The 16072-nt window shown below is 56.1% G+C and overlaps 1 protein-coding gene across 1 annotated transcript; it reads right to left on the bottom strand.

Annotated features, from left to right (window-relative positions):
- Positions 1-1235: 1235 nt before the first annotated feature.
- Positions 1236-2519, bottom strand: AMZ2 (Archaemetzincin-2; the record flags this gene model as incomplete). Its single annotated transcript, XM_037329846.1, has 1 exon — positions 1236-2519. The coding sequence occupies one exon, from the start codon at positions 2517-2519 to the stop codon at positions 1236-1238; it is 1284 nt and encodes a 427-aa protein (XP_037171825.1).
- Between the last annotated feature and the right edge of the window lie 13553 nt (positions 2520-16072).

Raw genomic sequence — 16072 nt, 5'->3', positions numbered from 1 at the left:
CTTCTTCGAGCATGGACGGCACTCGCCTCGCGCTCCTTCTGCAGCAGGTGTTGCAGGTCGTCAAATCTCATCACTTGAACCTAAGATTAGCCTTCGATGGGGCAATGGATCGGTCCATAAGAGACCGCTTTTACTCATACGGTGCGGTCTACTTGTCAGCTGATGATGCATTGTATCTTGTCCTTCAAAGACTTAATTTGCGTCACGGGTTTGAGCACGAAACGGGGAACGAGCTTTGCCGTCAGTTTTCCACTGAGAATGGAATCATACAACATAAAGACATCATTTTGGACAACTACTTGACCGGAGTGGTCAACATTCACTTTTTACAGGAGTTTAAGCCTATAAGAAAGGGTCATTGCTTGGCCATTTTCGAAATTTTGTCGAGATTCTTTGAAGCGGGATTGTCAGCAAACACAAAATCTGTCCAGGCTTGGTCTGGGCAACCAGTGGCGAAGTGCTGGTATTTATGGTTGGTGCATTCTTTGAGCTGCCAAGACCCCGAAAATATATTTGAGAAATTCATTAGACTCTTTCTTCAGTACGGAGCGGATTGCGATGTCTGGTTCCAGAACAGCACGTCCCTGTTTGCCATTTGGTGGCCTGGAAAAAGGGAAGCCTTTTACATTTTTTCGGGAGAAAACTGGCTGGATGAAACTCCCGCTTGGTTCAGATCAGAGAGTAAAATAGGTATGTTCATGGCGTCTCGTACTGAGGAGCGTGGCATTGTGTCTCTGAGAGACATTCTTCCACAGATGTATCCGCTTTGTGGCACCGAGCTGCAGAGGCTAGCGGACCAGAACCAGGGATTAAACCCTCCGCCTCTGGAAGATGTGTGGATTGAAGACACGGAGTATGAAGGATCTTTAGGGAGCTCCGCGAGCCTATCTTCCTCATGATTCAGTGTGTTTCTCGTCTCGCTGGGCCAAGGTTGCCAAAAACAAATTTTATCAACTCTCTACTAAGAATATCTTCTGCTTCTGTCTTTGACAGGATTGCTTGAACACACAGGAAATGAAGCCGTACACACACAGGTAAGTATGGCAGTCTCAGAAGAATTGAAGAATCTCAACGGTCAGACCGCGCTTCTAACCTTATATTTTGTTTATTGGCTGGTCTTCAACCTCTCTCCAAGCCATCCCCAATACCCAGCAAACATCCCAACCCCCTTCCACCCTTCACAAAACGCCCTCATAGCCTCCATCCTCTCCCTCTCAACCTCCCTCTGCCTCCCCTCAACCCACCTGCCCCCCTTCCCCCCCCTCCACAACCCCCATCTCCCCAAGCCCATACACAACTCTCGCCTCGCAGACAGGACACCAATACGGCGGCTGCCTCGCGTCCTCCCCTAACCCCGCGGTGCCCTGCATGACACACGCATAGTACACGCAGTGATCCATCCCAAAACAGTGGCCCAACTCATGCGCCGCCGTCCTCGCGACCCTCGAGAACCACAGCCCCCGCTGGTCCTCCTTCGTCTTCGGCACGACAACCTTCTTCGCAGCATTAATCGCAGCACCCAGAGCCGTGTGCGGCTTCTTCTTCAGATCAAGTACCGCTTCACCGTCAAAAACCGCTCTCCCACCACGCTTCCTCTTCCTTCCCCCCTCCTCCCCGCCGCCATTCTCATTTTCAAACTCCTCACAAAACCCCTCTACAAACCTCGCACAATGCGCCAGCGGCCACATATGCCCAACCTCCACCCCAAACGCCAGATCCAGCACCGGCCTGTATCTAAAACTACTCACCACCGAGATCCGACTCCCGCCAAACGCCCGCCCGCAACAAAAGTCGTCCTCCTCATCCTCATACAGATCCTGCGCGACCACCAGCACGCACGCATACGCGTCCCGCGGCACCACCCCCATCAGCGCGTCCAGCAAATCGCTCAAATTCAGCTGCATCCTTGCAATCTCATCCTTGCTCGGCCGCGCCCGCACGCCCACCACCGTCGTTCCCGTCGCCAGCCCGACCATGTCCGCCTTTCCCCCAGCCTCCCAGCGAACGAACCTCATCGGAGTGGGCAGCAACTTCACCTCGAGCGGGTGATAAAACGCCGCCAAGTACTTCATCAAGTCCCTCGTGTCAGGATGCTCCAGCCGCGGGAACTCCGCCGGGTCAACCAGGTCCTCGACATCAGGCTCCGCCCACTCCCGCATAAACGCCGCGCTGTCATCGATCCGCGGCACGTCCGCGACGTACAGCGTCTTGCGGTCGTGCGTGATCGGGTTGCGGTACCCGCCATTGATCCACGACCGCAGGCTCTGCGGGGGGTACCGCGGGTGCAGGGCGAGCTCGTCGTCAGGGAAGACGAGCGGGCCGGGAAAAGTGGAGGCGTCCGGGCCGGCGGTGGGGCCGAGCGACGATGCACCGCCGTCGGGGACCCTCCCGGAGCGCGTCGTTGCAGCGATGCGTTTGTCCACGGGCACGCGCTCGAAGCCGGCTGTCTTGCGGCCGTAGTCTGACGCGTCGATGAGGACGGTCTGGTGGGTGCATGCTTTCTTTTTTGCGGGCGCCATAGTGGGAGTTGACGATGCAAGTGTCAAACGTCCGCCGGTCGCTGGACGAAAATGAGAGACAGACTTATACGATTCCTTCGCATCCCACGTCCACCGAGACGTTCCAGATTCTGTGCCGCAAAATGAGTCACAAGCACGCATAATCACCCCGCCGTGAATTCCGGGACCGAAGAGGAGTGAATTGTTTGATGAAGGGGCTAGTTTGTAGCTAGAAACCAACGAAACCCCGCTTTCCGCGCTGCTGCCTGCGATGCCTAACTCAAGCCACTTGCGGACGATTTTTCTCAGCCTCGCATCCTAGAGCACTATTCCTGTCAGTACGAGCATCCCTTCTTGCGAGTCGTGTAATTAGCTCCAGGACAGATCGTGTTGACACTGCCTTGCCACTAGGCTGACTCGAAAGACGTGCGGCTCGCCTGGGAGTAAACACTCGTCCGGAACCTCGATGTCCTTCGAGCGCACCCAACTTGCCACTCGCCCGAGTGAGTCGCCCAGTCCGCCCTCGCATCCAAAATCAACGAGTCAAAAGAACAGAGGCAAACACCCAGAAAGCCTCTTGCATCACTCGATCCAAGCAGACGTGCCCCGAGCAGGCCTCCAGCCTTGACATCAATGCCTCTGCCTCGGCCATCCGCGGACGACGGAGCATGTGTTCCTCCAACCCAGTCCAGAAGCACAGAAGAAACGTCCCTTATCAGCCTTTCCTTCCTGCAGCCCTGCTAACACGAAAATGACGCCCTCAGTCTGTCTGCCCTCTTCACGCTCGGCCGGGTCTGGCCTTTTTGCAGCCCTGCACTGTACTGCACCTCGCCACCGCCTTAACCATGACGTCGCGCTTGCGCATAACAAACCGGCATGGCCCCTTCAGACGATCCGCCCGCAACACGCAGCACGACACTATACGCGCGCTGGTCCCGCTACCACCGCCGCGGTACCTGCATCCCGCATCCGCGAAGGTGACGGCCGGCCGGATATCCCCCAATATCACACACCTCATCACCGCCGTGCATCGTGGGATAATTATCCCACAAACCAATATCACCGCGCCCGCCCGCTCATGCCCCCCATCGGCCAGCGTCAAGAACATCGTCAAAAGCCTTGCGCGACGCCATCGCTCTCCCGCCCGCGATCTCTGACGCGCCCCGGCCCTCCCGCGACCGCTTCGCGATGGTCGACGAATGAGATGACGCCACACATAAGGACGTCGTCGACGCCCAAGCTAACAATCCAAGACGAAAACCCCCAAAAAGAGAAATCTCGCTTCACCTCCCAAATGAGCCTGTACAGTCGTCAGCTTCGTCAGCTTCAAATCTCTCTCGTCGCGCCGCGAAAACCATCACTGTCGTAAAACTTCGTAAACAAAGAAAAAAGCCAACAGCATTCCTCCCCCGCATCAGGCAAGGTTCACAAGTGAAACCAGCCCGTCTTCCCCGGAATCCCACCTCCGCGAACCGCGACGTACCAAAGCGCCTAACCTCCCACCCTTCCGCACGCCCCCCACGGGGAATATACTCCAGATGAACTCCCCGAAAATAACGAACAGCGAGAACACATCAAACCTTAGCATCCTCTCATCGCGAAGCGGGCGCAACTGTCACGGCTCAACTTCGCAGGGTCTGCTCGTGCTCTCTCTTTCCGTCCAAAGGCCACTGCTGCATCCGTGACGAGGAGACATGGTTTACCGCTGGCCGCACACGTGGTCCAATGGACAGGTGTGATGGGCGGCAAGGCAGCGCGTGAAAGACGTCGGGAGAACCTCGTTACGTCGGCACGCTGCGCGCCTGACATGACGTTGGGCATCCTGTGCCGTCCGCGGATTGCGAGACCGGCGCGTGTCCATGCATCGCGACTGCGACCAGTCGCCGATAAGTGGGAGGCCAGCCCCGTATGATATTGAAGCCTTACTTCAAAGTTGATATGGCGCGACCTGGAGTAACATCGCCAGTCGATGGTTGTCCCATGGTCCCAGGTCATCAAGTGAGCCCTGCTTCCCATCAGTGCACCGTACCACGAGATGGTGGTAGATTGCGCAGATCGATCCGGGGTCTGGTGTGTCGCAGCCAGCACATCATCGCCGGACTACACTGGATAAGGTCCTTATCGCGTGTTGACGGGCGATCATGGTCTAAGACCTTTGTGGCGCCGAGCCTTTGCATCACAACCAGCGTTCTCGGGACCGAATGGTCCTGGCGCCAGTCCATGCTGCCACGAGGTTCGCGGGGGTGTAAGGTCAGAAGAGCCTTGCAGGTACGTGTGCATCTTCGCCTCTTCGCGACTTCGCGGGTACAAGAGGCCTGCACTCATGATAATGAGCGGGAAAAAGCGTAAGTTGACTGCTCTTCGTGTTCCGCATTGACTTTGTCTTTGCAGCGCAATACTCAGTCTCTACTGGTGTTAATCGAAGCTCTTTGCGGCTGCAAGCCGGCAATACCAAGCTTGAATGACTTTGAAGGGAGCAAGGTTCAATTTCCAGAAAGGTTTAGGCAGCCTTGAGAACCTGATGCAGGGCGTTCGAAATATTTCGGTGTCGCAGGGAGATTCGCTGAGAAAGCCGCGATCTATTTGCGGCTATCTGGTAGCCTGTTTCCGCATTTGGAACCGCCGTGCGCTCGAGATGGTGATGGAAGATGGGCGCTGGTGCCTCGAGCCCCTGGGAGCATCGTGCGGCGTGCGAATAATGATTCTCCCCCAGATGGCCATGCCGCACCATCGCGGATGGCTGGCAGACTATAGCAACGGGCCATATCAACAAGCGCACGACCGAATCGACGGCAGGATGAAGCCCGCCGTCCCGGACTTGGTGCGGTCTGACCTGGCCGAAACCACCGCTTCAGTGCCAAGAGACTTTGAATGACTGCGAAATAGCCACCATTGTCTTCTGTGGCCGTATAATGGATGGCTTCAGGTTACCCCAAAAGCTTCAAGCCAACACAAAGGTTAAACGCCTGTTTTTCGAAGCACAGTATCCGCCATCTGTAACAGATCGTAATGCAGTACGTGGACAGGCGGGCAGTCTTCCCTCATCCGGGGATCGAATAAAGAAGAAGATCTCAAACTGCTCGGTGCCGCCTCAACGGGAGGCTTGCGACCGTCGTCTTCGACCTCGTGGTAGCCACTTCCCTGGCCCAAAGATAGCATCAGTTCGCCGCCACAGGGTCATTAACTTCGGGCACCATCGGCACCGGAGAAAATTCTGACATTTTCTGTTGAGAATGGAACACCGACGTGGCTTGCCGCTTGCCGCTCGTCGCTCGACGGACTGATCGCTATGTGGCTGTATCCACCGATAAATTCGAGAAAGAACGCTGCCGCCTCAGACTTTCCCACCGGCGACGATCAACTGTCTAAGGTAGCAAGCCAATGGGGTTCTGTCCGAGTCGAGACCGGTCTGAAGGCGATGTACCGCAGGGCTATATCATCCCGGGGCAAAAACCCGATTAGCGTCTCTCAGAGGCTCTGCAACTTTACGTTCGACTGACGCAGCCTTGGAGACCGGGAGAGTAGGCGCTTGCAACTTCACATGCGAGTAAGCATTGCTGGCAGTCAACGATGGGCCGCAATGCGACGGAATCGCCGTAACAGGAAATATGCCCTGCACAGGATAACGTCGCCGGCCTTCCGCTCAAGCTCTAACGCGCGGCCAGACTGCGGATAGTCCCCGTCACCCGTCTCTTCCCTTTCGCTTCCGTCTTCTTTGCAGGTATTTTGCAGGACTGACGAATGGCCTACCGTGGTAACCCTCCATCAGGGCAGGGCTAATGCAAGGGACACAAGACCGAAAAAAAACCTCACTCCCGGTCATTCGTCGGGCTGGACACATCGGCTCAACAAGTGAGTCGTCTCTGACGCTGCACACCATCTTCCAGGCGCGATCCTGCGCCAGTCAGATGCAAGTTGGAACCGCAATCGTTCGCGTGAAGCCAAAGTGGGTGTACCGACCCTTGCAAACTCGGTCGGATTCCAGGGCACCCAAATGCAATTTCTGCTCTGCTGAACAAAAGTGCCAAGGATGGAAAGTTCAGTACAGCCCGGCAGACTATTGCTTCCAGTGACGAAAACATTTGCACCAGTCGATGATGACCCGTGTTGGACAACTCCGTCGAGATGATTTGCTCTCGCATTTTTCAAATCTAGGCATAAGCCAACGGGCACCGGAGAGTGGAGCGAGGGTTTGACCCGCAAAAGTGAGCTTCGTTATGATCATTATGTGATCACATCTCAACAGATCGTGCCGGCACTGGATGTCGTCAGATCCGGCTGGGTCATGAGGAGCGCCCCGATCTCGCTGACCCCTCCTGCTCTTCATCGGCGTGCTTTACTCAAGACCGGCGCCTGACGAGAGAAGGAGCCTGAGAACTCAATCTCTGCATGTCAAGATGCCTGTCCCGCTACAACAGGGAGGAAGGATTCGTCCCCACAGCGAAATCCACCGCCCGGCCTAGATGAAGTGATCCGGGGTAGGAAAGCATTCGATGTGCTACGGCGCAGCAACAAGATTTTCCATCGGTTCAAGGGCTTGGTCGCAAAAAGTGCCAGATGGGGATTTCATGAACGGCTGCAGATGCAGAATCAGGTTTTCAGTGGCAGGCCTGCATAGGTAAGCAAGCCGTGCAGCTCCAGGCATCTTGTCAGCGAGACAAATGTCCGGCATGCAATGATGTTGAGACATGTGGCCCAAGACCTTGACCAAGTAACCCACGTACCAAGAGGCCGTTCAGTGAAGTGGCCGACAGATGACGGGCGAGTTGCCAACTGATGACAAGCCGGCCAGCGAATGGCCTGCGTGTGGAAAGCAGTGTCTGGAACACCTGCGGTAACAGAACGCGCTCCGAAGAAGACATCCATGCCCTGATATTGACTAAGGTAGCTTGCGTTGGATCGAGGACGTGCCTTCAACCGACTCTTGTGCGATGGCTGGCGCAAAGCTGATCCATCAATACACAACGGGTGATCAAGAAAGCCCAGGTGACTCGATCCCTATGCCTGTGTAAGTGGCAGGTTTGGGGACGCAGAGACGGTTAAAGTTGACCAGTTTACATCGCTGACCTGCCTCTAGAGGTTACACGCGCGCGGTGTGACAGGGCCTTCTGTCAGCCTCGAGGACCAGACGGATGCAGGAATGAAAGGCGAATCAACATCCCGGGGGCGTAACCGCACCGCCGCCGGACGTGGTCCGAAGCGAAGTTAACAAAGGCGAGCTCCCCGCACTTCGTGCTCCCTCGCAAGATGTTGATTAGAGGTGCAGGCCCAATTGGTAAGACGGACCTTGTCACATATCGTGCGACCACTTGGATGGAGAGAATGTGATGCGATTGTGATCCTTGGGAGATAGATGCGGGGGGGTTGAGTTGCCCAAAGCGTAAAGAACCGTTCACTTGAGGCAGGCGGTCCCCGCCCCACCTGCGAGAGAGCCGCCTTTTGATTTCGAGGCTGAAGTAGTCAGCTACACGACTAAGACCTTGCTTTGTGTCACTTTCAAGCGCCTGTAAGTGCTGGAAAGTGTGGGCGCTGGCTTCCGCAATTCCACGAGGATACTAAGAGCGTGCCGAACGATTCGGGATACGTCCGCGCGGCAGGTTGTCGGCCCGGAAAAAGTATATGTTTCAAATTACTCTTTGACGATGTCCATCGATCAGATGGGGAATGGTGAAATTGCCAGCTCAACTCTCGATGTTGTCTTACCCTGGTCGTGGGACAGAGCAGGTCTAGATAGACGATGTGACCTTGATGCCGTCATGGTGGTGAGCTGGGCTTTCGAGTCAAGTCTCTCAGGTCGCAAGTCCCCAGGCGTCGAAGAGTCTGCAGAGTTTGCAAGACTCAAGCAGTGATATTGATTCAGGAACAGGAAATGATCGGCAGAGTCAAAGTCGCCTTTAGGTTTCTTCTGCCAGTCATCCAATTGGGCAGAGGGAAAAGAAAGAGAACTGTTGAAAAATGGGGATGCTCAGGATGACCTGTCCATGCACCCGTTGCATGCGCAGACTGGGTTGTGGCGATGCAGCTGTAGACGACGGTCCCAGGGCATGCATGGACGAGCCTTTGCTTGACTTGTGTCATTCGTACTCCAGTACGAACCGCCGAGGCTGAGCAAAGTTGCGACTCAGCCCAGAATAGAGGCAGTCGGAATCTAACTCATCATCAGTCCAACCGGTCAGCTGCTCCAGCAGAAGCGGCGCATAGTATCAAGTGCAAGTGGTGCCGGCGTTACGCTGATGGTAGCACAAAGGATCTGACGCCATTGCATCTCTTGGAGGCTCCTAGAGGCGGTACCAACAGCGAACCACAGCGGCGGCTCAGTAGGACTCAAGAGCTTCCGAGCTGTTGCACGGGGAGTTTGTGTCTGGCCCGCTGGCAACAGTGAAGCCACAGCATATTGTCGCTGGAAAAGCTGTCTAGCATCCCAAAGCTCTGACTTTGCAGGGCATGGGTACTCTGTCGGCGCATCGCCCGCATGGAGCAACTTTTGGTTCCATTGGAGGGGGCGAAATCAGTCCATTCTCCAATATTCTTTCTTTTCCGCAAGGAATCGTGACAACCCCTTCCGCTCAGTCCTTTCAATTGACTCGGGACGGCACACAATGGAGCCGCGACGGACTGGTAGGGGATGCGTGGACACGGCGACCGAGCAAAGGAAAATTTTGTGTCCGCTGTACGGAGAGGTACTGAGCGTCAGAGCCTGACCAAGGCATTGTCTGGGTGGGCTGTGGCAGAGTGTGGGTTCAGATGACGCAACTGAGGCTCTTAGTCATTCGGATGAAAGTTGCAAGCGAGGCCCAGTGGTTCCAGCTGGAAGACTTTGAAGACCCAAGCATCGACATCGTGGAGTGATACGGGGAAGGCTGTGAAGAAAGCCCACTTGCGATTAACGGCCAAGTTCTCCTCACAGTGCATTCGAGATTGTGCGCTGGGATGCCCCTAGACTGCTTGTGCAACTCTGTTATGACAACTACTGCTAAACAAACAGTGATCAGACAGTGACGATGTTTGTTGTGATGCACTGACCTATTCCTAGACGTTTACAATTGCTGCGGGGTGGCACTCTCTCCACCTTTCGTCAATGGTGGGCACTCCAAAACAGAGAGCCTGGTGGAAAGCGTGCACTCCAGACTTCCTAGCAGAGACCTCTGCGATATCGCAAGTTGCAAGAAATCGCCGTGGTAGCAGTCGCTGCTTTGACCCCCGGCCTGCAATCCAAGATCACGGAACCAGGGAGTGACTTCGTTAAATTCGACGATGGGTGTCCCTTGTAGCCCGGGGGCTGTGATCCCAGACGAGATAGCAACACGCTATTTGTCAATTGGGGGTTAGCTTGTTGCCAGCCATGCTCATCTTGATCAACTTCGAGTGTTGATTTCGTGGCCGAATGGATTGACTTGATTGCACCCATTGCCCGCGCAGCTTTCATCGAGATTCCGCTCATAATGTTTTGCTCGGCACATATGTCGATCAGCCCCATATGCGTAAACTGGCTGTGATGATCTGCTCTGTTCAACAGATGGCCCAGGCTTCTTGGGGCAGAGAAGCTGAATGACGTTCGCCAGTTAGAGCAAATGATCAGAGGCATTTGGAGTCATCGAAAGGTCCTCCAGAAAAAAACCTCCGAATGACCAACCAAGCCCAGTTGAAGATGCCCATGCCTAAGTACGAAGGCATGCAATGGCGCATGCGAAAAAGTTGATCCTACAGCTCAACTATAACCGACCGCAATTCAGTCCTTTGCCTCGGCGTTAGGTGTCGCTTGCTGTTGCCCAGAGATTCCGCCCCCAAATTTTCATCGTATCGTTCCATTACATTCCATCGGCTCCCATCCACTGGGACCGGCAACTAGCCCCCAGCAGGAAGGAGACGTCCACCTTCCTTGACATCCACGCCACAGCGTTGCGTTGCCCACCAACCTGGAACAAGCCCGTGGACAGGGCAAACCAGAACACCATCGCAAGGACAACGGCGACAATGAAGAAGGCCGATGATGGCTAAAGTGGCCGGGAAACTCAAAGGCCGAAAGTGGAATGAGGGGCCGCCGGGGCTTTTCCGCTTGCGAAGGAGCTCACGAGAGACGGAGTGGCTAGCGGTCGAACCAGCAGTATCAAAGTCTGACAGGACGCGACCTCCAAAGCCGACCTCCTTTCCTCGACGGTGGGGCTACCAAGGCCGACGTCGCCGGAACCAGACTAAGGGCTCAACGGCGGATGTCATGGGACTTTGAAAGTTGCCGCTGTCTGTCTCGACCGTAGTGAAGGCTGAAATTTGGCGATATCCATAGCGAACTTGGGGCTGCGCGCCCGTCTCTGCTGTCATTGTCGCTAGCAGCATGGGCCGCTCTTGGGCTGTGGAGCTCTTCATTGGCGACTCGTCAGCTCTTCCTACTGGCCGGGGAAGCAAACCGAGGCCTGTTCCCTGTGGAGGGTTCAGAACCCAGGCAAACGGTCCAAATTTCGACCGCAAACTTGGGTCTTTCCGACTCATTGAAGAGAAAGCCAGGGCAGGGGCTCACCAATGTGTCCGGATTTTGAGACCGACATCCACATACTGCGTACCGATGCTGCCAAACTGCAGAGCTGGAAGCAATTCAATGCGCCGCACCGATCATTGGGAACTTCGGATGGCAGCACGGAGTGTACCTTGTAGACCAAATAACTGATGTCCGTCTTGTGTTGCTGCAGGTTTGGTCTTCGGATGGCATGGCATTGAGTTTGCCCACCACCAAGAGTCCCGCAGGGAGCTCCAGGCGGGTGACGGTTCGTTCGGACGGGGCGCACGGTTTGGCGGAAGGCATTCGCAGGCAAGTTGGCAGCGAGCTTGGTAATCCGTCATCGGGCAGTGAGCTCTGCAACGACTTACCATAGTATTAGCGATGCATAAGTTATGCACTGCTTGGTAGGTTGTGCAGCTCCGCCGGTCCGGCGGGCAGACCCATCAGCAGCTGCCATGTCCATGTCCACCGGGCTCTTGGAGCTGGTCCCAAAACCGGCAGAGCGAGAGGTCCATCCAAGTGGGGAGAAGACCAGCCCAGAACACTGAGCGACCCAGCACAGGATGCGGTGCTGGGATACGTATCGCCGACGGTCGACGGTGGTGCACGGCGCATCGCCCAACGCTGCCGGGGCGTTAGAAGAGGTCGCTGTCGGCTCTGTTGTCAGTGGCTGGCACCGCGCGAACGTCTCCCGAAAACCCTGCCCGCCACGGTCCACGGTCCACGGGGATCGAAATCCGAGCAGGGATGAGGTGGAAAAACACAAGGGAGGGGGAGACGCTTGGCCGCTTTTGTGGCCCCGGTCGAAGCACCCAGAGAGGGAAGAAAAAAAAGAAAACAAAAAAAAAAAACCCTTGAACCTGAACCTGGCACCCTGGGCAGCTGTCTGGCTGCAAGGGAGAGCAAGGTGCCGACCGAGCTGTGATCCCTGGACTCCGCGAGGGAAACGAAACGGACTTTGGGTTAGCGTGTACGGAGACGGAGAGGCGGTGCGATTGCGACAAGCAAACGCAAATGGCGGAGAGGGCCGATTGCGATGCCAGCGATGGAGACGGGAGGGTGCAGCTGGAGGGTTTTGCAGAGATGTAAGGCAAGGTAGGATGCGTGCGGCAGGTTGAGTTGGCGGCCGTGGTGGTGGTCGAGTGAAGATGGCGCTTGGAGTCGTGCTCGCTGCTGACGATGAGGAAAGAGGGAGGAGGGAGGAGCCGGAGGATGGGAGAAGCCTTAGGCAACGTGAGAATGACGAACGAACGCCTGCGAATACGGACTCCCGTCCAAAGACCTGAGGTAGGTAGCTATCTACGAATGCTTACCTGGTTTATGAGGCAAGAGTGACTGACGAAACCGTGCCTCCCTACCCTTTCTCTTTCCTGCCTCCCGTCCTCTTTGGGTGGTCGCTCCTGCCAATTGCGCAACGCTGGGAACAGGCCCAAAGAAGATGGGGAAAGAACGGGCCAGACATTGGGCAACCCTGAACCCTGCGCTGTTGCCGTTTGCCCACGCTCCCTCTGCGGCTGCTGCTGCAGCACGCACCTACCTGCCTTTCTTTTGTTCGCTGCTGTTGCTGCGGTCTGCCTGCTGTCTTCTGCACTCTGCACGTTGCACCTTCCGCGACCAATGGTAGCCGTCCCCGCTGCTGCAGCAGCGTTGCCGTTGCCGTCGCTGGAAACTGCAGATGCATCTGAGGAATGTGCGCCGTGTCCAAGATTATCCTGCAGAAAAGACGGTCGGTTGGGTGCTGGACCTAATCTCCTCATTGATTGACGGGTGAATCTCCCGGCAGGATAATGTCTGAGAAGCCCTGCCAGTGGCATCATCCTGCTTCCTGCTTGTCGTGTGCCAGATAAAGGTGCCGTCGAAGCAAGTCCGGCATCTTGATGACTGCCTTCTGTGCTCTGCAGACGGCGTCATCGTGTAAGGCAATTGGATGGCACACCTGGGCATGGGCGAATACGTACTTGATGGCTCTCGAGTACCTAGGTGCTTTACTGACCTTACGTGCTTCAACCATTGCCCTTTGAGGTACTTTCGTGCAACCAGCAAAAGGATAGCCAGATGCGAGTCAAACTAGCTGTGCGCACCGCGTTCTGCCGTGCGGTTGGCAGAGCAGTGACGCACACCAGCTGGCTCGAGAATCGCCTCGTTGCAGAGCTACGGGCAGCCATTGCTCAGAAGCTCAAACAGCACGAAGCAGGTTGAGCCGACAACCAACCCACCCCGCGACGGCGGGCCAGAGACATTTCGCAACTCATGTCCTGCTGACGCTGTCGCTGACACTGTCTTGATCCGTTCCGGTCGTGTCTCGAACGTCGGAAACGGAGTCAGCCCCAGGGAAAGACAACGGCGTCGTGGTCGATGTCGGGCGTTGTTGGTCTGTCTACCACCGAATGCCGTCTGACTCTGTCTCTGGCTTCTGAAAATTCCGTCCCCCAGAGAATGACGGTAAAGACGGACGGAGATACGGTACGTACAATGCGCCTGTCCCCATCCCACATGGGTTCCCTAAAAAGACGCTCGACACGGACAAGGGAACGTGGCTGCGGCACAACGCACCGCGCAGACCCTGAACGGCTTGGGCCCTCTTGTCTGCGCGGGAAAGACCCAGAGGGCAGCGAGAGACTCGGCGGCACGAGATGGAGGCAGACTGTCGGTCACAGAGAAAGACATGGCTCTCGTTCGTGGACTCTTGGGGAGGAGGAGCCTGGGAGGGGGGAGACTCCAGCGGTCCAGCGCTCGTCGTGGGCCTCCTCCACTCTCCTCCACACTGCGCCTACCGCTTGGTCGGCGGCGCACACGGACCATCAGGAAGAGGTTTAAGCTATGTTGGGCCTAGGAGGTTGCAGAAGGTTGTCTGGCAAGCTTAACGGACGAGGGGGCCAAAATAAAGAGCCTGCTTCTTTTCTTCTTTGCTTCTGAGACAGCCGAGGCGATGGCGGCGGCGGCGGCGGATCATGAGGGAGGAGGGACGACTCTCAGCTAAACAAAGAAAAACAACAAACAGAAGAGGCTTGCGCCAGTGCAACAGCAGGAGCCCTCTTTCGCACTTTGCATTCGTTTCCGAGCTCCCCGAAGCCGCGACCTCGAGTTTCCCTCTGCTTCGTATGCAGTTGTCGTCAATGGGGCGGAATTGACTACCAACGGACATGGACATGACTTGTAACTGTGCCCATTTCATTGTCCACGAGCGTTGGAAGCTGGAGCAAATGACTCCACGTCCCTTGTTCCTCGCCCGTTGCCGTTGACGTCGCCCGCCCGCCGCCGCTCTGTCCATCGGCTTGGCTTGAAGCTGGTCTTCTGCTGTCCTTCTTTCATCTCCCTCGCCTCATCCTGCCGGCCGAGTGTGGGTTCTCTTCATCTTGCCTTTTTCTCAGTGTGTGTCATGTCGTGGGATTGAGGGAACATTGGGGGACGGTAGTGTCGTCGGGCTAGTTTGGCGCGTAAAGAGGTTTGAGTATCCGTACGGATACTATGTACTTAGGTACCTCGCCTCAAGCAACCTCGGGCTGGACTGGACTGGACTGGACTGGGATGAGGGGGCTCGTCACCCTGCTTGTACCGTTGTACCGTGCCTTCCAGCGTCCCATTACCCGGGCCAGAAGGAAAGAAAAAAAATCATCGCAGGATGCAGGAAAAAGAAAGGAAGACCAAGGGGATGTGGGCATGTGCCGCTGTCCACTCCAAAATGGAAAGCTGCTGCCGCTGCACGGCGAACGCAATGTGCCTTCCCAGTTTTACATAGGCAAGTACGTGACCCTGCGGTGCCTGCCTTCCATCAACAACGTGCCTTTCTTCCCTCCTTACCAATCTGCTGCCAAACGGCAACTACGAATACACTACGTATTCCATCGTCAACCGAATATTAGAATGGGCAGTCTATCTCTCCTCCCCCGATCCATGTCATGTTCCTCGCAGTTTGCAGTGTATGTACTTCCATTAGTACCTATCTTCACCAGCACCCAGCAGCAGCAGCTCACTCTGTCTCCATTCTGCCTTCCCCCAAAGGCTAGCTTCGTTAGGCTGCGGTTTTCAGCAAGGTTTCCCACCAAGCCTTTTTTTTTTTTCCCTTCCCATCCTACCTAGCTCCCGGCCTTCATCCACAAGAGAAAGTCCAATCCACCAGCAACAGCGGTCCAGCCCCAGCACCATCCACATCCACACCCGCGCCCACCTCACCCCCCGGTCCCTTCCTCTGTTGTTTCCTACCTTACCACGTCCACCCCCCCCTGCCCGCACTTCGCTCGGTGTCTTCCCACCAACGAGCCCACATCCACTACACTCAACTCGGCCGCCCACCCCCCCTGTCCAAAAAGCTCACACCCTTGCCTCGTCTACCCTTCCTGCTTTTTTGGCTACGCTCGTCCATACATTTTCCTCGCCCACCCTCCTTGCGCTGCAAAACCATTTGGGAACCAACCCTCTTCCCGCCGTCCTGTCTTTCCCGTCGTCTCTTCTCTTACAGCTGCATTCCTAGCAAGACGTCGCCAACCGCCAGCCCGCCGCCAGTCGACCGACCTCTTTTCCTTGCTGCTGCCGTCCAACCCAGCAACCACCACGCCCACGTCTCATATATCGTCGTCGACCTACCGCCTCCCGCTTCCGGAATCTGCCTCCGTCGCGAACTGCCTCGCCTCTCCGCACCCCGTCAACCGCTGTCATTCCCCTCACGTGTCTATCCTGCAGCAAGACCCGGAGCTACCAGCGAAACTGTCGCAGTTGGTCCCGCGCACTCCCGTTTGATTGGAAGAGGAGGACTCTGCACTGAAGGAAACAACAACGCACGCATATACATACATAGTCTTGCCCGCCCCCCCCCCAGTACAAGCACATCCGCGCCCAACCACCACGACCCAAACCGCCGAGGTACCCTGCACCCAAATCGTACACGTGGGACGAGTCACCGCCATATACACAAACGGTCGCTTGCACCTTCGAACCGCATCATTGGAGAACCCCAGGAGCCTTTCCCAGCTTCCGCAAGCAGTCACCGGTCACGACCATCACCAACCCCGGAGGTTAACCTTGAAACATCACACCGACACGTTTTGTGGAAAAAGAGAGGAAATTTGGAAACCAGACCGTC

Source organism: Colletotrichum aenigma (genome assembly GCF_013390185.1).
Source record: "Colletotrichum aenigma strain Cg56 chromosome Unknown KSG_Cg56_contig10, whole genome shotgun sequence".
Lineage (NCBI taxonomy): Eukaryota > Fungi > Ascomycota > Sordariomycetes > Glomerellales > Glomerellaceae > Colletotrichum > Colletotrichum aenigma.
Note: the sequence above shows the minus strand (reverse complement) of the source record. Positions and strands in the feature narration are given on the sequence as shown.